The sequence below is a fragment of the Sprattus sprattus genome (assembly GCF_963457725.1).
Source record: "Sprattus sprattus genome assembly, chromosome: 4".
Classification (NCBI taxonomy): Eukaryota; Metazoa; Chordata; class Actinopteri; order Clupeiformes; family Clupeidae; genus Sprattus; species Sprattus sprattus.
Genome location: NC_137923.1, coordinates 42,971,032 through 42,996,206, shown reverse-complemented (window position 1 = coordinate 42,996,206; position 25,175 = coordinate 42,971,032). Strand labels below are relative to the sequence as shown.

The following is a 25,175-nucleotide window of genomic DNA, read 5'->3' as shown; positions in this document are numbered from 1 at the left end:
AGTTCATCGCGTTTGGCCTTCTGACTCTCTTTGAAGTATCGACTCTAAGATTTGAAGAGGTTGTTTTCGCTACAACAGATATTTTAGGCTTTTGGTCATTTAGTTTGGTCATTTTTTACATAAAAACATTTAAAAACTACTTTCGACATTTCGACTTTTATTTTGAAAACTTTGAAAAATGACGGCCATTTTGAAATCTTCGTTATTGTCGCTGGCTACACGCTGCTGAAATATTACTTCCGTTGACCCGGGAACAATGGTGCATGAACACAGCGCGCAAGTTTGGCTGATAAAGTTTCTAGTGAAGCAAACGTTTAGTTAAGTTAACACTGTGGGGATAAATGTTTACGCATTCTGAGATTTCTCCCACTTTTTTTGAGGTAAGACGTGCAGTAGTAGTAAAGGCCGACAGGCTTTTTTTTATTAACGACATGGCTTATGTGGGATTTTCAGAGCGCAATTTCCCAGAATAGTGTCCTTAAATTAAAATCCATTCACGTTCGTACGAACCTTTCCTATATGTCATTTTATACTGATTACCCTTAAAGCATAGTGATTTCCCTCCACCCTGTAAGTTGCTTGTGGACGTCTACTTGAAAATCTTACTAAAACATTGTTAAGCCGCGACACCGCAAGCTGCAGTTTATATCAAGTCATGTTTACACAGGTGTAGCCCTGCATATCATGGAGGAAGTTGAGGTGGACCTGGAGGCACTCCGGCAGTGGATCCGATCAGCAGTGCTGGAGAACAGCGAAGTGAGACAGCGGCAAGCCAACATTGCCCAGATTGAGGAATGGGTCCTTCAGAGGGAGAAGGCGCTTACTCGTTCCCGTTTTCTTTACAGCAGTGTGTTTCAGTGAGTATACAAGTATATTGCATCGGCAGTGCCTGCTTTTAATTTGTTGACATCTTCCCTTTGTTTAGACTAGAATGTCATTGACAGACATGGCTAATTATGGTTGGACGTGGTCAGTGTGAGGTGCAATGCATTAATAATAAAAATACCATCCTACATGTTGTAGTTGACTGTTTATGCTTTGAGAGGAATGTCGAAAAAATCTTTGAGGGTGAACGAATGCAGTAGGTCATATTGCTCATCTGAAAAGTCATGTGACTGGAAAAACTCAAACTCAAAAGCTACATTGTTTTGGTTTTGTCTAAGAAAAAGAGTCAGGAGTCAGGAAGAGCTCTGAAACCATCATTAAGTGCATACATTTAAATACCTCCTAGTTCTGCGTCATCACAGCAGCCTATCAGTGTGATGGAGCCTTTTGGCTCTTTTGTAGACCTCTGCTTAATAACTGGTATATAAACCTTCCATTTCTGGTATACTTTCTATGATGGTGGTGACAGAGCCATAACCCCTTAACCACCATATGTTAGTGATTGTGCTATAAGCCAAAAAACTTCCCTTTATGACACTTTAAGGAGGATAAAAAGACACTATCCCTTCCTTATTATTTAACCCTCTCACCCTTTCATTGTGTACATTTCCGTTCTCATTTCTTGTTGTACATTTTTCCTGCATTGAGCACACCAAAACATTGTAACCAGTTATGAAAAAACAATACATTTCTTTGACTCTGGGTCTTCAGTCTGTCGGAGCTTATAATTTCAGGTAAGCCGAATCTCGGTAATACTTCCCTTGCTAGGAATTTGATCACCGTCTCAGCATTTGGGCTTGGAGTTGGGCCTGCTACGACCCATTGGCTAAATCTGTGGATCACTGCTAACAGATATCTGCATTTTCTGATTGTCTTGCCAAATATCAATATAGTCCATGACTACTTGAATGGGCCTTCTGGGACTGGCATGTGCTCCAGTGGATTTGTTGAAATTCCTTTTCTATCATTGTGTTGGTTGCATGGTTCACAGGTAGCCAGTTGTCTGCGAATTTTATTTTGCAAAGAGGGTGACCAGTACCCTGAATTTTGAGGGTGTGGGGTACAAATAATAACTAATAAAAAGCCATCATGATTCAATCCTGACACTTGCAAAACCTGAGTCAAAAGAGGGCATTACTCGCATGTAGTATGGGAGTCAAAGTCTACATTGTCTTGTAAAGACGTTGAGCATCAGCTGGCTAAGATTTCACAGGGGCAGATGGCACATAAGTCAGTCCCCCTCTTTTGTACAGTATTTCACCGTGGTGAAAATGGCCACTGGGTAGGTCAAAATTCCAGTACAATATTTACACTGGTTCCTTCATGGGGACAAATTCATGATTGAGCATGGCCATGTTGGTGAGGGTGTTCCTCTGGCCTTTGCAGCAGCCTTTTTCATGAAGCAATTTAATCTGATCAAGATGTGAGATCGGAGTGCCATCAGTTTTAGTCAATCCTCTTTGTTTTCCCTCTGCACCATTGAAATGATAAACGTTGGCGGCATAAGCAGAATCAATTTTTTTTTTAGCACATCAGCCTTCTCCCAGGGTACAGGGCCTCTGTGGGGGCCTTGTTCTGCTGGTCGAGCTGCATGGGTGCTCTCAGGGCTCCTCCACAAGGGTTCTGAACCATTTCTCTGTCATAGGCACAACCTTTGTTGCCTTTTTTGTGACCTGACAAAAAGTGGAAGCAATGCTTGAATAAGTACCGGAGCTTGAGCTATTTCCTGTTTCACTAAAATAAATGCTTGTTACGCACAAGTGGTGTTCATCAGTGTGGTACAGAGGAGGTTCTTCCATTAAGGAAACGGAGGAAGAACCTCCCCAAACTTTTTGAGAAATGTATTTTTGTAATTGAACTGACTAAACTCCTTTAAAAATACAGTTTGATATCAGTATTTAATACTATGCATATTATAATTTGTTTCCCTGAGTTAAAATAACATTAGCACCCCCTATCGTAACAAGAAATTACTGCACGGAGGACGTCCTCCCTTTGGCTCCCATTGAGATCAATGTAATCTGTCTCTGATACTGGCGGTTCTTGGGGCTCATTCACTTACATTGCACAGGGGAGGAAAGACCTCCCTAGCGTCTGAGTCTGCGCCAACATCACTTAACCAATAAACAACGGATTTGGCGTTGGAGGGAGGGGATTAGACAAGACATTAATACCATTTTGCAGAAGGATATCGATAACACGTCACCCTTAAAGATTGTTGTAGAAAGATGGCAAATAAAGAGGATGTGCAATGGAAAACGAAGATATTGTTTATGTTTTATTGAACAAACCGTTTCATTCATTGAGCTACAGAGAGAAGGTTAGTAGGTTAGTATCAAAACAACAGGGAACCCCCTGCCGGTAAAACCATGGTAAAACCGCTGCCGTTAATGCTAACTGTAATGCAAAATACTTAGCTTACTGGTACCATAAAAAAACAATCGGCTGTACTGTTTTGTTTTTAAATCGTTCATACGCCTATTGTTAGTCTGACTGTTCACGTTCAGCTGACATTCTGAATGGAAATTGTTAATGAATGTTTCAGAACGCGATGTGTTTCGTATCTATTCTAATTAGCCTATTGACCAACATTCTGAAACATCCATTAACATCCACATTTGCCACAAACAATGTTAAGCTAACAGCCCATGTTAATAGTTCTGAAATAATGTTCTCTTACTTGTTGCCTTTGTAACTTGTTGTTTAATATTGTGGAAAGGATGTCAGTGAATGATTCAGAGCATTTTAAATGGCATCACTTTTGGTCTTGTGTCTTAATTTTTCTTAAAACAATTGCAGCTGAAAATAAAATTAGTCAAATAATAACCAATAGCTTTAGTAATTGAGGGGGAAAATAGGCCAAATGGTAGGCCCAAAATTTAGAACGTAGTTTTTTAAATCAAGAGTAGGCCTGATTTGACTAATTGGCTTTGCATCCTTTCCTTCTGGCCTTGTCTAGTCCAAAGACATGATGCCCACCAGCTTTTTAAATACAATGGTGCCACACGGGTGGCTTTGTATCAATTGTATCCCTGCCTGCTATTTTGTAGTACTGTAGTCCACAAAAACACCCTGAAACAACTTGTATCTCACATACTTATGCCACGAACAGAATAAGCAGGCCAATGGCAACCAGGCGCACAGTCCTTCCTCCCTCACTTTAAAAACCACCAGCCGCCACTGGTGTGGAATGAGTGCTCGCAACGGTACTATTTTCAGGTAATGATGCTCAATCCATTCTGAGGTCCTATTTTACACAATGCGTTTTCCCCTAAGAAGTTTACCCCGTGTCTGGTCTGATAATAGTATTGGTATCTGGATTGCCTGACCTAAGGCTGAAAGGTGCACTTGAACCATGAAGGGTGTTATTTGCACCTGTCCTGAGAATCCTACTGTCTTAGCATATTTGCCTGACTTGGGGAGGTGGCATCAGCTTGGTTAGAACCATTTCACCCTCCCCTTTAGGATTCTCTAGGCACCCCTAGTAGGGTCCTCTGGGACCTGCTCTCCCCAAGCCTGACTCTCGACCGCCACCTTGGTTGTTTGTCCATTGGGGGTAGGTCAGACAGTTCAGTTTCCTGAGGCCTTCCTGTGGACTAATAGACACAAAGTGTCCTTGTCATACTGTTCCAAAGTCGTAGAAAGGATTTGAAATGTTGTCAGTGAAACCTGCGACATCTTTGCAGGTCATTGCTGGAGTGCGAGTCAGTGATGAAGGGCCTCTACAACATGCTTGGACTGGAGTATCGAGACACAGATTCTGAGGATGAAGGTTCAGACGGTACTCAACAGGATAAAGTCATACAGATAGCAGATGCTGTCGTGGATGATGAGGATCATCACAGTACCAACAGCAATGACATCTTCATGGATTGGGGTGAAATATTTTATTTGTTTCACAGGCATTAGATAGCTTTAATACATGAATATAAGTGGTGACCTCCACCTTGCAAATTCAATAGACTTTGAAATAGCAGGCAACGGAATGTGCTGCATGCAACAGAGTAGATTGGAGATGCAACAACACGAACAACCACTTGACTTATTCATATATATATATATATAGGGTGGGAATCTCTTGGCACCTCACGATTCGATTCGAAATCGATTCAGAGGTCAACGATTCGATTTAAAATCGATTATCGATTTTAAATCGTTTTTTTTTTTTTTTAACACATCCATTTTATGTTTAAATGCAAGCTGCATTGACTATTGCATTGCTCATAGAAAGTCAAAATTGTGACCATTAAAAGCTTTTTCTCTACTAAAGCAAATAGAGAAGGTAATTCATCTGTTGATTTTCTTAAATTATCAAACACAAGTAGGAAGTGATTTTAGACTCTGAGTTGCAAACTCAAACGATTCAATAGTCGAAATGCATCGATAATCGTTTTATCGGTTTCAAATTGATAATCGATAATAAATCGATAATTGCATTCCAACATAAAATGGATGTGTAAAAAAAAAAACGATTATCAATTCTAAACCGATAAAACGATTATCAATCCATTTTGACTTTTAAGACATTCGAGTTTGCTACTCAGAGTCTTTGCTACACTTCCTACTTTGTGTTTGATAATTAAAGAAAATCAACAGATGAATTACCTTCTCTATTTTTTTATTAGAGAAAAAGCTTTTCCTTGACACAATTTTGACTTTCTATGAACAATCAAATAATAGATGCAGCTTGCATTTCAACATAAAATGGATGTGTAAAAAAAAAATCGAATTACAAAATCGATTATGAACTTTTCTGAATCGAGAGAGAATCGTTGGCGATATTGTAATATGGCCAGACATATTATTGTATGTCATTTTTGAATTAGTAAAACTAACCAACAGCTGCATGTGCGCCTTGCTTTTAGATGAACCTGACATAAATCCAGCTGAGGTGATATTGGAGCACGAAATGGTAAGAACACATTTAATACATTTGCCTGCATCTAAACTCACATATTTAGCCAAATCCGTATCTAATGGATGATGAACCACTGTCTCTGTCTAACTGCAACAGGAAGACGTATCAGAGGCTATGGAGGAGTTACCACAGTCTACTAAGAAAGAGGCACAGCGTCGGAAACAGTCTGTGAACACAGCTGACTTCACTCTAACACACACGTTGCGGACAGACGCAAACAAAATGCCAAGTCCACAAGCCCCTGCTTCTGTTCAAAGCACCCCTGTGGCCTCCCCACCCCATGACAGCCCCATCTCCCCTTTACCAACCCCCACCCCCGGGAGCCCATCGGCCAAATCCAGATCTTCTTCCAAAGTCTTGGAACTGTCTACAGCCAGTCTCATAACATCAAAGCTGAAAAACTACCTGTCGAGGTCAGACAGTCCTCAAACACCCACGTCGAGTGCTGCCAGTCAAGGGCCCAGCAAAACCAGCACAGCTTCAACACCCAGCACCACCACTAAAACACAGGTGTCCAGTTCTGTCCCTGCGTCAGCAAAATCTACACCTGAAACCTCCAGCAAAGCTCCGCCCAGAAGAACAGCCAAACAGATGTCCATCAAAAGCTTCGCCAAAGCAACCCCTAAAGAGACCCACAAAGCTTCCCCCAAAACAACCCCCAAAGCGACCCTCACAGCAACCCCCAAAACAACCCCCAGAGCAACCCCCAAAACAGCCCCCAAAGCGACCCCTAAAGCGACCCCCAAAGGGACCGCCACAGCAACCCCCAAAGGGACCCCCACCGCAACCCCCACAGCGACCCCCAAAATGACCCCGAAAGTCACCCCCAAAGCTAGAACTAAAATGCAGACATCCACTGCAAGGCTTTCAAATTCCAAATCTGACCCAAAACACCTTGGTATTAAAGCACCCACGACGGTGAGCACCCCTTCCAAATCACAATCATCCATCTCTTCTCCTAAAATGGACACCTCAAGTGAAACTCCAGCTCCCACTGAAACGTGCTGTTCAAGCATCACCAAAACACTCACACCCTCCCCTACCACCACTGCAGCTGGAAACCCCAACTCGACCAAGGAAATTGCCGACACAAGCAGCACGGTGTCTAAATCTCAGACGTCTCTCTCTCAGCCTTCTCAGTCTACACCCAACAACCAAAAACAGCAGCTGCAGAATTCTGCTAATCCAGCTCAGCTGGCCAAACAGCAAGGATCAACCTACCAACCACTAACTGTTAGCCAGGTTTGGGGAAAAGGTAAGGCCTTCTGTTGCCTGTCTGTTGAACTCTGAGCCATGTAAGAGACCCGTTGCATCCCGTTTGAATACCCTCTGATGATGATATTTTTTCTCCTTTGAGAAGGTCAGAGCAGTTGAATTCTACCCTTGTAAATTGTAAACTTTCACAAATGCTACACTTAAGATTGGTATATTTTGTGAATTATAATGATTATAAAGTACTTTCACAGACTTGAAAGTGAGGATAAAATCACATCCATATCCGTATCGAAATAGTCCGTCATTGAGAATGAATGCTAGCACTGATGGTAGGGATTTGTCTTGGCTGCAGTATCAAAAGCTGTATTTCTGTCTGCAGGGCCAGGTAGCAAGCATAAGCCACTCCAGCCAGTGAAGGAGCTGAACGTGGACATGTCTGTGCTGGGTAGGCGGAGAACTAAGACCTGGCAGGAGGGCACCCTCACAGAGATCAGATCCATAGGTAGGACTACCAACCATATACAGTCCCCTCTGAAATGATCGGCACCCCTGGTGTAGATGAGTTATTAAGCTTTAAAACATTCACCTTTTTGTGAATTATCTTAATCTCGCACTGAAAAAATTTAAACAAAATCACATGGGCTACAAGTAAAGGGGTAGTAGGGGCCTCAGGGATGACTTGATGTGAGGAGCACCCCTACTGTATAAAAAGGCTTGTGTGAAAGTTGTGAATTCAGTATGATCCCGGGTGGCTGCTCTGGTTAAAATAAATTGGATTTCTACTGGCAAATAACCCAATTTTTTTGCATTAAGCTCTGCCGGAGCTTTCTTCTGAAACACATTCTGAAGACTCCAGCGTTTAAGTCTGCAGACTTTTTAGTTAAAGTTGTGGACAGTTTTTACATCTTAACCCAAGACTAGAAAATTTGCCACAACAGAATTTCTTAGCAATAATTCATCCCTTTCTGTTTCACTGGGGTACATGAGGTGACAGAGGTCAAATTCCCTTAATCCTTCCTCAACATGGGAAAGATAAGAGAACACACAAATGAAATAAGTGGAAAATGTGCTGACCTTTGTTAGTTAGAATGGCTATAAAAAAAATATCTACTCGCCTAAAAATGCCCATATCTACCGTTAGTGCAATACTGGACCTATGCAGTGGTGTATGGTAGGCCTATATATACAGTGACATAATAAAGCTAATTACGAAAGAGTGAATGTATGCATGTTTCACTGTATGTTGTTAGTAATTTTATACTACAAGAATGGAGACAGGAACCAGGTATTATTTACAATAATGCGCATCAAGGGAGAGGGCAAAACAATGAAACTCCAGCTCCCACTGAAACATGCAGTTCCAGCATCACCAAAACACTCACACCCTCCCCTACCACCATTGCAGCTGGAAACCCCACTACGACCAATGAAACTGCCAACACAAGCAGCACGGTGTCTAAATCTCAGACGTCTCTCTCTCAGCCTTCTCAGTCTACACCCACCAACCAAAAACAGCAGCTGCAGAATTCTGCTAATCCAGCTCAGCTGGCCAAACAGCAAGGATCATCCTACCAACCACTAACTGTTAGCCAGGTTTGGGGAAAAGGTAAGGCCTTCTGTTGCCAGTCTGTTGAACTCTGAGCCATATAAGAGACCCGTTGAATTACGTTTGAATAACCTCTGATGATATTTTTTGTCCTTTGAGAAGGTCAGAGCTGTTGAATTCTACTCTGGTTAATTGTACACTCACACAAATGTTACACTTCAAATTGGTACATTTTGTGAGTTATGAATATAAAGTACTTTTACAAAAAAAATGACACTCCAGCTTTAACTGAAACGTGCAATTCCAGCATCACCAAAACACTCATATCCTACTCTACCACTACTGCAGCTGGAAACCCCAACACGACCAAGGACACTTCCAACACAAGCAGCACGGTGTCTAAATCTCAGACGTCTCTCTCTCAGCCTTCTCAGTCCACATCCGCCAACCAAAAACAGCAACCGCAGAATTCTGCTAATCCAGCTCAGCTGGCCAAACAGCAAGGATCAAACTACCAACCACTAACTGTTAGCCAGGTTTGGGGAAAAGGTAAGGCCTTCTGTTGCCAGTCTGTTATTCTGAATCCCGTTTGAATAACCTCTGATGATATTTTTTGTCCTTTGAGAAGGTCAGAGCTGTTGAATTCTACTCTTGTTAATTGTACACTTACACAAATGTTACACTTCAGCTTGGTACATTTTGTGAGTTATGAATATAAAGTACTTTCACAGGCTTGAAAGTGAGGATAAAATCACATCCATATCCATATCGTAATAGTCCGTCATTGAGAATGAATGCTAGCACTGATGGTAGGGATTTGTCTTGGCGTCAGTATCAAAAGCTGTATTTCTGTCTGCAGGGCCGGGTAGCAAGCATAAGCCACTCCAGCCAGTGAAGGAGCTGAACGTGGACATGTCTGTGCTGGGTAGGCGGAGAACTAAAACCTGGCAGGAGGGCACCCTCACAGAGATCAGATCCATAGGTAGGACTACCAACCATATACAGTCCCCTCTGAAATGACTGGCTCCCCTGGTGTAGATGAGTTATTAAGGTTTAAAACATTCACCTTTTGGTGAATTATCTTTATCTTACACTAAAAAAAATATTTTAACAAAATCACATAGGCCACAAGAAAATTTGCCACAACATAATTTTTTTGCAATAATTCATCCCTTTCTGTTTCACTCGGGTACATGAGGTGACAAATTCCCTTAATCCTTCCTCAACATGGGAAAGATAAGAGTACACACAAATCAAATAAGTGGAAAATGTGCCGACCTTTGTTAGTTAGAGAATGGCTATTAAAAAAAAGCTACTCGCCTAAAATTGCCCATATCTACCATAGTGCAATACTTGACATATGCAGTGGTAGATAGATAGATAAAGGACACTTTCTTAATCCTGAGGGTCTTTTAGAAACTTGGTATGTATGCATGTTTCACTGCATGTTGTAAGTAATTTTATACTACAAGAATGGAGACAGGAACCAGGTTTTATTTGCAACTAGAAAATGCATTTCCTGAAGGAAATACCAGTGCATGAAATGCAAAAGTTAGGAAAGGAAGAAGAAAAGAAAGAAGAGTGAAAGAAGGAAAGAAGAAAGGAAAGAAGAGTGAAGAAAGGAGAGAAGAGAGGATGAAGGAAAGAAGAGTGAAAGAAGGAAAGAAGAAAAGAAAGAAGAGTGAAGAAAGGAAAGAAGAGTGGAAGAAGAAAAGAAAGAAGAGTGAAGAAAGGAAAGACGAGTGAAAGAAGGAAATAATAGTTGAAGAAGGAAAGAAGAAAGGAAAGAAGAGTGAAAGAAGGAAAGAAGAAAGGAGAGTGAAGAAAGGAAAGAAAAGTGAAAGAAGGAAAGAAGAGTGGAAGAAGGAAAGAAGAAAGGAAAGAAGAGTGGAAGAGAAAAAGAGAGTGAAAATATTGAAAAAAGGAGATAAAAATGGAGTGAAGAAGAGAGATTGAGTGTGAGAGAAAGTAGACTGAGAGGGATAGAGAGAAAGATGGAGAGAAAAAAAAGTAGAGAATGGAAGGTGTCTTAATGTTCCTAGTTACAGTTAAATTGAGAGGGACAGAGAAGAGGTTCCTTTGATTTGGTGCAGCTGTCAGTGAAGCACAGGTGCAAGCCAATTTAAAGACCCTATTATGATGTCATAATGGCCCAATGTAAGTCAATGGGAAAATTTAGATTCGTTTTTATTTAATATCTTAAAAAGTATAAAGTTTAGAAAAGTGAAAAATACATAGCATAAGTGTCCTTTACAAGACCTACGCGACAAAGTTTGAATGAAGTTTCTACGTTAAGCGGTTCGGGCTGAATTAATCGCAGAAAAAGGTAACAAGAATAAGAAGAAGAAGAAGAAGAAGAAGAAGAAGCCTAGGAATAACAATACAGGGCATTTCATGCACTGTAATAATGCACATCAAGGGAGAGAGCATAGCTTCACAAAAAGATTTACCAGCTTCTCTGGTTAGAACAGAGAAATTATCAGTATAAGTATCCTAGGTCTGACAGTAGAGGGGGGTGTTAATCACAGAGCTCGGATAACGTGGGCCTGTGTCCAGCTCTAACATGTGATATACAACAGATACCAACTGACGCATGATATGCACTCAGGAGTTAGAGCAACCCTTTGGCCTTCTAGACATAACCAAAACATCCCAATCCTTTACACTAAGAAGAAAGGCACACAGAGAGAAATGGCACACTCAGGGACCACACCCTATTGATACCTGCTTGCTCTACGTAATTCATAACCATAAAGGCTCTTAGTGAAATAATAATAAGACATTAATATACAATGCCTGACAAAAGTCATGTCACTTATCCAAGTTGTAGGAACAACAGATAATAACTTGACTTGTAGTTGATCAATTGGAATCAGAAATGGCTCATATGAAAGGCAAAGGCCTCTAGATTATGCTTATTATACTAACATAAAGTTGTGTATCATTAATTGAGTTTTATCATGTAATAAGGACAGACAGGTCAGATTGGGTTTGGACAAAAGTCTTGTCGCATACACACATTTTTTTTTTTAATTTTGAATTTTACTTTGATAACACAAGAATGCTACAATAGCATCAGAGCATAAAGTCATGGTGCCCTGGGGAAAAAAAACAATATCATATATGACTCAGATGAGCTAGGAGGACTGCATCCATACTGCATCCACTTTGATGTGGAGGCTGAAATATGAGAAGAAGCGCCATCCTGCTGAAGAATTTGCCGTCTCCTGTGGTTTGGAATGTAATCGCCATCAAGAATCCCTTGATATTTCAGGCTGCTGATGTTGCCATCCTCTCTGCAGATCTTTTGCACACCCCCATACAAACCATGATTTTTCCTCCACCAAACTTGACTGTTTTCTGGGTGAATCTTGGGTCCATGCGGGTTCCAACAGGTCTTCTGCAGTATTCGTAGCGATCGTAATGCAGTTTAATGGATGATTCATCAGGAAAAAAATCAACCTTCTGACACTTTTCCACTGTCTATCGTTTTGGCAAAAAAAATGGTTTGGGGTTACAACCAGTATGGGTGTGCAGAGTGGATGGCAACATCAACAGCCTGAAGTATCAAGAGATTATTGCTGCCTATTACATCCCAAACCACAAGAGAATGTAAATTCTTCAGCAGGATGACGCTCCTTCTCATACTTCAGCCTCCACATCAAAGTTCCTGAAACCAAAGAAAGTCAAGGTGCTCCGGGATTGGCCAGCCCATCACCAGACAAGAACATTATTGAGCATGTCTGAAGTAGGATGAAGGAGGAGGCTTGGAAGATGAAACCAGTCCTGCAAGACTGCTTTCTTTGCCATTCCATACTTCATCAATTAGTTATTTGAGTAATTGCCGAGACATATGGATGCAGTCCTCCAAGCTCATGGGAGTCATACACAATATTATTAGTTTTTTTCAAGGCACCATGACTTTATGCTCTGATGTTATTGTAGCATTTTTGTGTTATCAAAGTAAAATTAAAAATTAAAAAAAATATTTTTGTGTATGCGACGAGACTTTTGTCCAAACCCAATCTGACCTGTCTGTCCTTATTACATGATAAAACTCAATTAATGGTACACAACTTTATGTTGGTATAATAAGCATAATCAAAAGGCCTTCGCCTTTCATAGAAGCCATTTCTGATTCCAATTGATCAACTACAAGTCAAGTTATCATCTGTTGTGCCTACAACTTGGATAGGTGACAAGACTTTTGTCAGGCACTGTATACAAATCATAAGAATTTAATTCTGACTGGAATTTTTTTCAATGTGGAATGAATGTATCCTATCTCATACTGCTCTCTCTTCTTGTCTTAGATGGTGTTAATAAGTTCAAGGTAAACTTTGAACAAAAAGGCAAGGTGTTGCTGTCGGGGCACCATGTGGCATTTCTCAATCCGCCGTTGCTGTGCCAGCTCAAAGTTGGCTCCCGTGTGGCAGCCCGCTTCCACGAGGAGAAGCAGTCCTGGATCCTGTCAGCTGTTATAGCAGAGCTTCCTGACCGCAAGAATCGAATGAGGTGGAGGATGTTTCTCTCTCTCTCTCTATTTCTCTCTCTGTCTCTCTCTATGTGTCTGTCTGTCTCGCTATCTGTCTTTCTGTCTTTCTTTGTCTCTCTCACACACGATCGTCTGCCAGGGCCTCTTGATGGTCATTTTGTTATGGAGACTCAGTCAGGCAATGGTAGCAAGGTTTTAGTTACAATGATATGCATCATGGGAGAGAGAGAGGGAAAGCATGCCTTTGCATAAAGATTCACCAGCTTCTCTAATTAAAGCAGAGAAAGTCTCTGAATATCCTAGGTCTGACAGAAGAGGAGACAGGAGACACTGAGTCACGAGAATCATTAGGATAATGATCAGTTGTTATCCTTGTAATTTACGATGGATGTCTAATGGTGCAGAGAATGCAACGAGTAACAGTACGCCCATACACATGAGCACATACACAGTCCGAGGAATGTTCCATTCTTATCTTATAAGAACACAGGGACATGAATTCTGTTTGACGTATGCATACAGTGGAGAAAATAAGTATTTGAACCCCTGTCGATTTCGCAAGTTTGGCCACTTGCAATGAAATGTGTGATCTTTTATTGTAATGGTAGGGGTATTTTAACAATGAGAAACTAAATATCACCAAAAAAGTCCAGGCCTTTGTTGGCAAGCACAGATGTCAGACGTTTCTTGTAGTTGGTCACCAGGTTCACACACATTTCAGTAGGGATTTTGGTCCACTCCTCTTTGCAGATCCTCTCCAAAACCTTAAGGTTGCATTTTCATTGGGAGGGAATGAGGTTCAAGCCCATATTCAATGTTACATGGCCCCATCCATAGTCCCCTTTGATGCGGTGGAGTCCTCTGTACCCTTGGCAGAGAAACTGCCCCAAAGCATAATGGCCCTCATTCTCAATCTTTTTCTGTAATTCTTCAGAAATGTTTCTTACACGACTTCGCAAAAACAACGTAAGGGAAACGCTTCCGCTGCATTCCCGCACGCTTGAAAATGTGTTCATAAGCAGCCGAAGTCTTCCCAGGTGGGTTCCTTACGATTTGTTTCTTAGATTGATGCGCGTTCTCTTGAAAGTGGATTTGCATACACGCCCCGCCAGCTCCTTATTAGGAGACGCAATTTTAGAAACGTGTGCTGTCGGAATCTCCCGAATCCACACAAAAGCAACTCGTAACAGGTGTTCATTAATAAGGTGGAGATATTTTATTACGTTGAACTTTCGGAGTCCGTAAAACACATTTAAGTAGTCACTTTTTTTTTTTTTAAATCGAAAAATAGCCACCATAAGTGAAGACGGGTCACGAGTAGTAGTATAAAGTGCAGTCAGTGCTGTCAGTCTAAATGGCCACCATAAGTGTGAAGACTGTTCAGGAGTAGGAGTATAAATTGCTGTAAGTGCATGTCCTAGTTCTTAGAGATTGGGTTTAGAGTTTATTTATTTATTCACTTACATTTGCAGTGTTCGTGTCCATTCACATTCAGTCATTTAGCAGACGCCTTTGTCCAAAGTGACGTACAAGGGAGAGAACAGTCAAGCTACGAGCAATAGAGACCTAGTGTAACAATAAATACTACCTCGTAGAATTATGACTATAAATGTGAAATGTAATTGTTAATGATACAAATATTCTCGTATTTATTATTGTCATAATTATTTTAATCCGAGGATGTCTGTAGAGTTGACGTGAACGCAATCACCAACGGTTTCTCACAAATTCAACCGTTAACCCTTTTAACACAGAGATTTTTCAAATGTCATTCCTCAACGCGACTCCTCAAATACCACAAGATGGCCCCGTGGAATCGCATTTGAGAAGATTCCGGAAGAGTTACGACTGCTATTTCGCGTTCTGAAAGTCTTCTGAAGTTGAGAAGAAATTGCAGGTGAAAAAACTATGGAGAATGGCAAATGTTTTCCTAAATCCACCGAAGTGAAGGTCCTTCTGAAAGTCTTCCCAACTGCTGTCGAGAATGAGGGCCAATGTCTCCATCTCCATGCTTGACGGTGGGGATGGTGTCCTTGGGGTCATATTCAGCATTCTTCCCCTTTCTTCTAATGTGTCAAGTCGAGGTGATGCCAAAGAGCTTGATTTTGGTCTCATCTGACCACATCCTGTCTCCAAATCCTCCTTAGAATCATTCAAGTGTTCATTGGCAAACTTCAGACGGCCCTGTACTGTGCTTCCTTGAGCAGGGGGACTTTGCGAGTGCTGCAGGTCTTCAGACCATTACGGCGTAGTGTGTTGCCAATGGTTTTCTTGGTTACTGTTGTCCCAGCTGCCTTGAGATCATTCACAAGCTCCCCCTGTGTAGTTCTGGGGTTATTCTTCACCTTTCGGATGATCACTGATACCGCACAAGGGGATATCTTGCATGGAGCCCCAGACCTAGAGTGATTGACAGTTGTTTGGTGTTGCTTCCATTTACGAATAATCGCACCAATAGTTGTCTGCTTCTCACCAAGCTGCTTGCCGATGGTTTTGTAGCCCATTCCAGCCTTGTGCAGGTCTACAATCTTATCTCTGACGTCCTTGGACAACTCTTTGGTCTTGCACATGGTGGTGAGGTTATAGGTGTGAAGTATGATATGATGGACAGGTTTCTTTTATACACGTCACCAGTTGAGATCAGGTGTACCTCGTTAGGCCTAATGAGGACTTATCTGTGCGCTTCACATAACTGTTCATTGGGAGCCAAAATTTTTGCTGTTTGCTTGGGGGTTCAAATACTAATAAAGTCATAAATGTTATAAAATGCAGTTTCCTGTGACCTTTGTTGATATTCTATTTCTCACTGTTAAAGTACACCTACCATTACAATTAAAGATCACACATTCCTTTGCAAGTGGCCAAACTTGCAAAATCGGCAGGGGTTCAAATACTTATTTTCCCCACTGTATATCCTTAGAATGTAAAGCTACACATGAGTGCACATACATTCAGGGATGGTTCTACTTAACCCCAATTCTGAATATAAGAAAATGTAGGACTATAGGTCTAAGAATCATCTTTTTGTGTGTGTGTATGGCTGTTTTTAGGTTCCTGGTGTTCTACGATGACGGTAATGTTGCTTACGTAACCCTCCCGGATATGCACCTCATCTACAAGCCATGTAAGTGTGCTTTGCTCACAATGTGTTACTTTGCGGTCGCTTTTTTTTCCAGTGGCCAGTGTTTGTAGCCTGTTTTGTTTCAGACTGCAATCTTTGTTGTTTGTCACAGACACAAATGATCTTTTCACATGCAATTTATATACTAGTTGTCTCTCTCTCTCTTTCTCTCTCTCTCTCTGTCTCTCTCTCTCTCTCTCTCTCTCTCTGTCTCAGGCCAAGGGGCAGACATATGTAACCTCTGTGATTTTATTCTTGCAGTGGAGAATGCGTATGAGGACATCGAGGATGATGAGGTGCGGCAGACTGTGGTGCAGTTTGTGGAGCAGAACTACAACCCAACCATCCTTGTGCTGCACGTGGGGGAGGAGATGCAGGTCCTGCGCGAGGGACAGTGGCAGAACTCGCGCATCACCTGCGTCGATTGCAGCCTGGTGAAAGTCACATTCACGGTGTGTGTGTGTGTGTGTGTGTGTGTGTGTGTGTGTGTGTGTGTGTGTGTGTGTGTGTGTGTCTCCAATGTTCATTACTTATTGTATTGACATGCTTTCTGAATCTCAGCATGACAAGTTGAAGTTTTAAAGAGGCAAAAATCTGGGTGCCAAATCTTTGCCAGTGGACTGGTAGATGTGTTACAACCCAAATGAGTAGTGGCATCATTTTTGTTAAGTGAGTGCTTGCCCTTAGATAATAGTTAAGACTATAGGAAGCAACATAATGTGATGGTTATTTTGGTACTTGGTTTTCTGTGGTTGTTTATAATTTTGCCTGCACTATCTCAAAGCTCTTGCTTTTGTTTTATGTTGTCCAAGTGAAAGTTTACCGTGCCTGTACGCTTGGGATGTTTAGAGTTTGTGTATCTTTTTGTTTTAGGAAGATGAGCACTCGGAGTGGCTCTACAAAGGTTCTGAGCGCTTGCAGTATGTTTTCAAAATCAGGAAGAACGCATTGGAGGCAAGAGAGAAAGGTAAACAATGCTACCATTGATGCACAGCCCTCACCTTTCCTCTTCTACTGAGCTAGTCATTGGACAAGATTGAATGCGTGCAAGAGCTGGGATGTGTTCAGTCTTACTCAGAGAGCGGATATTGTATGGTATGTAGGGCTGTAACGATACACCTACCTCACGATTCGATTCGTATCACGATTCTTGACGCACGGTTCGATACACCCCACGATATTATTATTTTTTTTTTTTTTTTTTTTTTCACATTAGAATAAGTATGAGCTATAAAAAAAATAAGAAACAATTTATAACCAAATATTGAGGTTTTTATTACTCAAAGCAATGCTGTTGAAAAACATTCAACAAACTTCTGAAAAAGTAGGCTTGAACATAGCCTAAAAATATGAGGGAAACAACACATAAATAACCAAATAACTTAAATAACTTAAACTATGATGGCAGTGTATGGCCAAATGTGACAGACCCTAACTGCCACGTATTTTATGAACAGGGCCCAGGCTAATCAAATGAATGAATATCGAGGAGGCAAGAGTTTATCAAAATAAAACGTTTTATTTCTGTAGTTTAATAAATATCTGGTCACTATGAGGGTGTGCGTGTGTGAGAACTGTTAAATACCATGGTATTTAATGACATGACAAAAACAGTTCTCACACACGCACACACTCATACACTGCCATCATAGTTACCCACGATTACCCGCGATCTACAGGCTACTGGCAATAGTAACACACCCACCAAAAAGAGCTATAAGATCTGGAATAACCCAACTCACGCACACGAACCAGAGCAATCAAACGTGTTACAATGTTTCAGAACACTACACACATTAGTGAATAGCCGCCACACTACTACACCACGTATTATGGTATGCACTTCCACACAATGCGCACACTTGGGAACCACTACAAACTGAACGTTAGGGTTACACAGTAACCCCGTACATCACAAGATGGCCGTTAAGTAACGAAAGCACACACACACATTCATACAAACAAAATACAGAAAGATCCAAAGAAAGTAACATAAAGTACTGGTGGCTCTCTCACAGCCTATTAACTCAAAACAATTTAAGTACGGGAAAACAGTGGTCAAAACACTACGCAGTGTACGTCTTTCTTCTGAGGGAGCGTTAGACCACCCGCAACCAAAACTCCGGAGAGGGAGAGACAGCTACGGAGCAATTAACGCACACACTTCTATTCTCCGTGCAGAGCAGTCCTCCAGCAACAAACAATCCGGCAACCACGCGCCAACAATTCAAATGACCGATTCAAATGTCATCTGAGGTAGCCATTGCGCACAGCACCCGTGTAGGCTTACTAGCGAACCAAACTTTTTGTATCACGTGACCACTGAGGGCATGTCGTGGTTCTGCCTCCTCGCATCGCGATGCAGGTTCGTGGCCCAGAGTGTCGCGATTTCTCGGTTCGATCAAATATCGTTATAGCCCTAATGGTATGCATTGTAGTGCTGTCAAACGATTAAAATATTTAATCACGATTAATCGCATTTTCAAAATGTATCGCGATTAATCGTAAATGTATTAATCGCAAATTTGTATCTATTTTTTAATGCTCTTATCAACATGGAAAAGTGGATTGGCTTGCTTTATGCAATGTTTTATTTTATTGAAAAACAACATTGCCAAACAGGGAGGTACAAAATAAAATTATAAAATGCACATTTCAGATAAACAAGGACTCAGCCTTTAGTGCAGTTAAACCATGGCTTAATTTTTCTTTTTTTCAATTTTGCTGTGAACCTAGAAGTCAGTCCTCTTATTTTTTTTTTTAATGAACCGTAACAGTTAGGTTACCAATAAAAGGTAAGCCTACTACTTCTGTGCTTTCAGCCAGCTGCCTGTTGACATTTTCAGACAGTGAAGCTCGCTTTTTTTGCAAAACTCACTTTTAAAGGTAAACTTTCTATTCAGAAGCTTTTTATCATCCATTTCGCCGTATCTCGCTTACCATTCACTCAAACGTGACGTTAGCCTACTTCACAGCCTACTTCACAGTTTGTCAATCTAAAAAATAAAAAAAATAAAAAAACTTTGATGGTCGAATATGATTTGGTTATCGGTTGAGAATTGTAAACACTAGTGCTTTTTATCCAGAAAAACCGCAGCTCCATCTTTTGCTTGCGTTTGTTTACTGGCCGTTTTGCACATCACCAATATGGCTGCGACGTGCAATGGGCCGAAGCGGTCAATGGGGCGCCTATGTGCAGTGGCCATGTAAGAAAATGTTTTTCTCATCATTATTGCGTAAACATATAAACAAACATTGAAAAGAAAGTTTTTAACACTTGATTTATCTACTGAAAGTACATTAAAGAACCACTGAAAGCCACATAATCACTGGACTAAATCCCACATGGACTTTATTTTAATTTTACTATTTGAAGATTCAATGGAAATGTTCAGTAAAAAGTAGTAACTATACTGGCCACTAAATAAATAAATAATCATACTGTATAGACTATGTCTGTGGACACATTTTGCCACCTCTGAAGTGTCCTCTTTTTCACAAACTCAAATCTGGTCACCTACTTATAATATACTGTGATATATAGCCTACCATAACCGTGATATAAATTTACATATACCGTGATAGAAGATTTTGGCCATATCGCCCACCCCTAAACTGAGACATGTCGTATTTCAGTGAGTGGTGCCTTTTTTTCTCATACGCTACCTTTTTTGATTTTTCAAAAGGGACACAATCCTCTGGCAGACCCCCCCAGAAACCTCAGATTCCCTCAACTCTCTCCAAGACGACAGGACCTGTCCAGAAAGTGGCACCAAAAATGCAACCTCAAGTTGTCCTGCAGAAAATTTCTCTAACAGAAATGTTGGCAGTGAAATCTTCACGTAATAGTGCATCGGCTCCTGTCTCAGCAGTGGTACCTTCTCCTCCACCTGCTGCCGTTTCTCCTCCACCTGCTAGTGTTCCTCCTCCACCTGCTAGTGTTCCTCTTCCACCTGCTGCAGTTCCTCCTCCACCTGCTGCAGTTCCTCCTCCACCTGCTGCAGTTCTTCCTCCACCTTCCCCTCAGTAAGCTGAACATAATACCCATCACCTCTTTTTGTTACTCTTTTCATGGAACAGATTCTCTCTTATCAGAGTCGTCACGTCTTTGTTGCCATATTACAGCTTTTGAGATGACTGGTCATTGGAATCATTTTAGTAACTGTTTCCATGAATGCAATAAGAAATCCTTCAGATTACTTTATGTCTTTACAAAGACAAAGCAAACGTATTTACACTTTAAGTATTTACTTACTTTACACACAATTGAGACCGGACCTGGACCTGTGACCTGGAGAGATTTTGAGATTTTGAGAACTTTCTACATTATGATTAGTTTGTCCAAGTGCAGATTCACAGTACATCTACGGTCATTTTTTGAATTTATTTTTTTAAAAGATAGATTTATTTTTAGGTTTTTTTGCCTTTAATCGATAGTTTTAAGTGAAGAGTGGGACAGGAATTGAGAGGGATAAGAGGCGGGGAGTGGACAGGAGAAATGACATCAGGCCGGAATCGAACTGGTCGGGGCTACTGTTTGCGCCACAGTGCCCCCCATCTCTGGTCATTTAAGGCATAAACTAATCCCACATTTTATCTTTCCAATAATGCTTTTGGATAAGCCTTTTTTCCTGGGAAGCCTTTTAGTTAACCAAGGAAGCTATTAGCAGGGTGTAGACTTGCTTTCATTGTGAAACTTTCTGCAGAAATTCATGCACATACTCCCTCGCTAATCCCTGGGTTCTTTGTTCTCACGACTGATAGGCAGGGGATAAAACGGCCACTGCCCTCCCCTGAACTGGACTCCCCCGCCATTCCTTGTGGTCTACTGACATACACCCCCCACCGCTGCTGCCCAGCGTGTTTGGAGGCTCATCGCCCTTCACGACCAAATCTTCACTGTGGGCGCAACCCACTCCTGATCCCTCTACTTCATGGCTTCCGCAGGGTCACAGGGCGTCGTCGTATCGACAATAAGGTAAGTGCCATCAGTTCATCAAAGTTGAACCCCTGGAATTTAGTATTATATAATTTCAAAGTTCAAGTTCAAAGTACTTTATTGTCATTTTCACAAAAACAACGAGACAGACGAGGCAGCATCAGACATCTAGACGTACCAACATCATTATCTTGTACTATACACATTTTCACATGTAGTCATGTTGTACATGGTTTAACCTTAACTAAACCTACTAAATCTTAAATGTACAAAGTATTCATTACAAAAAAATCTGGTTGCAGGTATTGTTCCACGTGTTTTACCGCTCACCATGCGGAAGAAGCCTCAGGTCTATGGAGTATGTGCAGGACTTCCTGTTCCAGACACGCTGCGACTTCCTGTTCCTGGACATGTTCTGTCTGGACCCGTTCGTGTTGGTGAAGCGTGCCATCCAGCCGGGGCAGCCTCTGCCGTGCTTCTCGCTACCGGACATCTCCCAGGGGAGCGAGCCTGTGCCCATCCCTTGCCTCAATCAGGTGGATGCCACCCAGCTGCCCCCTGTCGAGTACATCGCCAGAAGGAGGCCAGCCAAAGGAGTGTACATCAACACCAAGACAGACTTCCTAGTTGGATGTGACTGCACTGATGGCTGTCTGGACAGGTGTGTGTGTGTGTTTGTGTTCAGCCACAGATCATGAAAGATGTGTGTGTGTGTGTGTTCTTATTGTATCCAGCTGGTCAGCTGCATTAGCTGCCTGTTCTGTGTGTGCATGGTACAGGTCAAAGTGCTCGTGTCACCAGCTGACAGTTGAGGCCACAGCGCTGAGCTCAGGAGGGCCTGTGGATGCAAGTGCTGGCTATATTCACAAGCGGCTACTCACACCTCTACCCACAGGGTTAGTGAACGTTCTGTTTCGTAGTGCTGTGTCTAATTCACAATGGTTCCTGTCCTCTGCGTTCTCACGGCTGTGGTTCCAGATGTTATGCTTACATATACCCTATAGTATTGCTGTTTTCGATATACTAGACTATACACTGTGTTTTTTTTTATACCAGCCAGAATCTCATGTGATATAGAATGGGTCTGTTAAGAATAAGTTATTGCTGGGAGTCTTGAGTGCGTTTGTGTGTTTCTGGTTGCTCAGGGTGCATGAGTGTAACCCGCTGTGCCGCTGTGACCCGCGCATGTGCTGCAACCGGGTGGTGCAGCACGGCCCCCAGCTCCGCCTGCAGCTGTTCATGACGCAGCACAAGGGCTGGGGCATACGGTGCCTGGACGACGTTGCCAAAGGCACCTTTGTGTGTACCTTCGTAGGTGAGTGCACCTTGGCCTTCTAGACACTAACTCACAAGTGAGATATTTCCCACCCTTAGAATGCACTGAAAGCTGGCATCAATTTCTCTTCTACACATCCACCTTTTTTCCTCATAAACCATGCAAGCACAATCTAGTTGGCATCCTGCGATCATCTCATTCACATGGTCTGGTTTTTTTGCTTCTGTCTTGTCCAGGTCAAGTAGTGACAGATGACATGGCGAATGCTGAGGGTAAGGTGTCTGGGGATGAGTACTTTGCTAATTTGGACTACATAGAGGGTGTGGAGAAGGAGAAGGAGGGCTACGAGAGCAACGCTTACTGTTCGGATGGCGAGGACGCCAGCAGCGAGCAGTGCAAGAACTCCCAACCTATTTTAGCAAGTCACAGCAGTGAAGGTAAGAAACTGTTATATGTCTGTGCTGTGTGTGCATATATATTTCATTTTAGTTTATGTAAAATTATGTTTTTGAATCACAGAATAGATTTTGGCAGTAACCTTTCAATCTTAAAGGCTGTTTTTGTAGTAGTCAATTGGTTTCTTTTGAGTGTGAACTTTGTTTACCATCAGATGATGACTACGATAATGATAATGATCATGATGATGATAGCGATGTAAGCCTTCACACCGGTTCTGATGACAGTTATGTGGCTGATGAATCAGATGATGACATAACCCTGCACAGAAGCTATATAACTCGACGAAATGCCAAGATTCTGAAGGGTAAAGTAATCACTAAAATGTACTATCAAGTATGACTGTTATTATATCCATTTGGTAGAATGCTAGGTTAAGTGAAAAAGAGCACAAAAATAACGTCTACAACTGAAAATCAGGCCTTAGTCTCCAGTTCTCCAAGTCTCCTCTGGTTTTAGTCCAGTGTGGTGGTCTATAGTATAAATATAACACCATATAATACAGTACATGATAAACCCATACTAGTTAAACCAAAAAAAGCCAAACCAAAAAGGTTTATATATGCTAAACCTCCTTAAAACGCATCTGGTTGTAATATACCATGGGCAGTATACCACTCCTATTTTATGTCTGTAACACTTTGGCTCTTTTTGGCTGGCAGTCTCTGTCGGATTGACCAGTCCAGGTCGTCCCCGCCCTGGTTTTGCTGTGAAGTCCACCCAAAGGAAGGTGAAGTATGGCGGTGAAACCAGCAGGCCAGGCAAGATGAAGGACTCACCTCTTCAGAGCGCTACCCGGAGGCTCTTTGATGGGGAGGAGTCCTGTTACATTATCGATGCGCGACAGCAGGGCAACCTTGGACGCTACCTCAATGTAAGGAAAAGCATCCTCGTTTCCTGCCCTGACCTAGGGGCTTGAAGGAAAAGGCAAATGTGATCGGAAGATTCTAGGCTTTTTATATTTATCTTTGTAAGCCATAACCAAAACCCTCAGAGGTGAATTAAATATGAGGTGCTGACTAGAACCTTCTCTCTTCCAGCATAGCTGTGATCCCAACCTGTTTGTTCAGAACGTGTTTGTGGACACACATGACCTCCGGTTCCCTTGGGTAGCTTTCTTCACCAGCAAGTGAGTAGACATTCCGGAATATTCATTTTAGTTTCATAAACAGCACACAATGTGTGTTGAGGCCAGGGTTATATCAAAAATCATTGTAAAAAGTTTAGGTCTAGTTTGAGAAGCCACCTTTCAGCAAGCAGGACCCTTTGACATGAGAAATGTATTACCTCAGTATAACATTGAATCACTATTTTACATTTCAAGGATTTATTGCAGTATATTACTCTTGGGTGTGTGGTTCCCCTCTTTGAAGAAGTAGTATTACACAATGGTAGCTCTAATGGAGTGTTAAGTATGAAGTATCTGTCCCAGAGCTGGAACAAGCTAATTGTTGTGCTTTTTAGTAGTTTTAAAACCATTTTTTTCACTCCCAGGTCCTCATAATCTGTAATCTTGATGTGGATTTAGAGGATAAGAAATGTTTTTAATTTTCTCTACTCATATTCTACTAGAGGTACCAGAGATGTGTAGAACATTCATTATGTGTTATTGAAAGTTAAAAAAAAAAAAATGTTTTACTCATTTTCGTTCCCTTTGACCTATATCTTTCAGGCGTGTCAGAGCTGGATCAGAACTAACGTGGGACTATAATTATGACGTGGGGAGCGTGAAGGGGAAAGTGCTTCTGTGTTGCTGCGGCTCCAACCGATGCACAGGGCGGTTGCTGTAGAAATGTTACTTTTTTATGGTTTTATAAATAATCTCTTGTTGTACTTATGTATGTCATTTAATCCTGAACACCTGATTTCATTTCACTTGTGAATAAAAAATTATCTTTACATTTGTAATACACCCTGTTAGGCTGCTACTGACTACACACCCTCACAGCATTTGGATAGTGGGTAACAAATCAAAAGATTAACTCTTGAACATTTCACTTATTTTTAAAGAAATGCAAGGCTTTAAGGGGTTTTAAAACAATTAACACAAAAAAAGTGAGGCTTATAGAAATCAATGTAATGACATATAATGAGACACGCTTGATAATGATAAAAATAACTCTATAAACTAAAATAACTCTTGGATGGATCTATTGTTTAGGATTATCTACCAACTAATGGCACATGAGACAAGGATCTAGGGAATATCCCACTCTCAAAGAATGAAGTCCACTAGGGACTAGGCTAATAATGTCATGCATGGTCTAAAAACTGAAGGCTAACAATGATCTATAGCAAACCATGAACTCAAGTAACACAAGCAG

The 25,175-nt window shown here is 41.5% G+C and overlaps 1 protein-coding gene across 1 annotated transcript; it reads left to right on the top strand.

The window, feature by feature from the left end:
• The first annotated feature begins 248 nt into the window (after positions 1–248).
• On the top strand, positions 249–24,709 carry setdb1a (SET domain bifurcated histone lysine methyltransferase 1a). The gene is made up of 23 exons (XM_080837988.1): positions 249–380; positions 668–857; positions 4,572–4,762; positions 5,751–5,797; positions 5,900–7,058; positions 7,398–7,520; positions 8,424–8,624; positions 8,913–9,113; positions 9,424–9,546; positions 12,878–13,079; positions 16,110–16,183; positions 16,442–16,632; positions 17,054–17,147; positions 19,867–20,206; positions 20,945–21,158; positions 21,422–21,780; positions 21,899–22,015; positions 22,265–22,434; positions 22,632–22,832; positions 23,006–23,158; positions 23,514–23,725; positions 23,892–23,980; positions 24,524–24,709. The coding sequence occupies exons 2-23, from the start codon at positions 685–687 to the stop codon at positions 24,639–24,641; spliced, it is 4,752 nt and encodes a 1,583-aa protein (XP_080694114.1). The 5' UTR covers positions 249–380; positions 668–684; the 3' UTR covers positions 24,642–24,709.
• Positions 24,710–25,175: the final 466 nt, after the last annotated feature.

Excerpts from the sequence above, each read along its gene's own strand:
- setdb1a (XM_080837988.1), top strand. The coding sequence starts at position 685 with ATGGAGGAAGTTGAGGTGGACCTGGAGGCACTCCGGCAGTGGATCCGA. Across the intron at positions 13,080-16,109 it reads GACCGCAAGAATCGAATGAG|GTTCCTGGTGTTCTACGATG; the intron begins GTGGAGGATGTT and ends GGCTGTTTTTAG. Across the intron at positions 21,781-21,898 it reads ACTGATGGCTGTCTGGACAG|GTCAAAGTGCTCGTGTCACC; the intron begins GTGTGTGTGTGT and ends TGCATGGTACAG.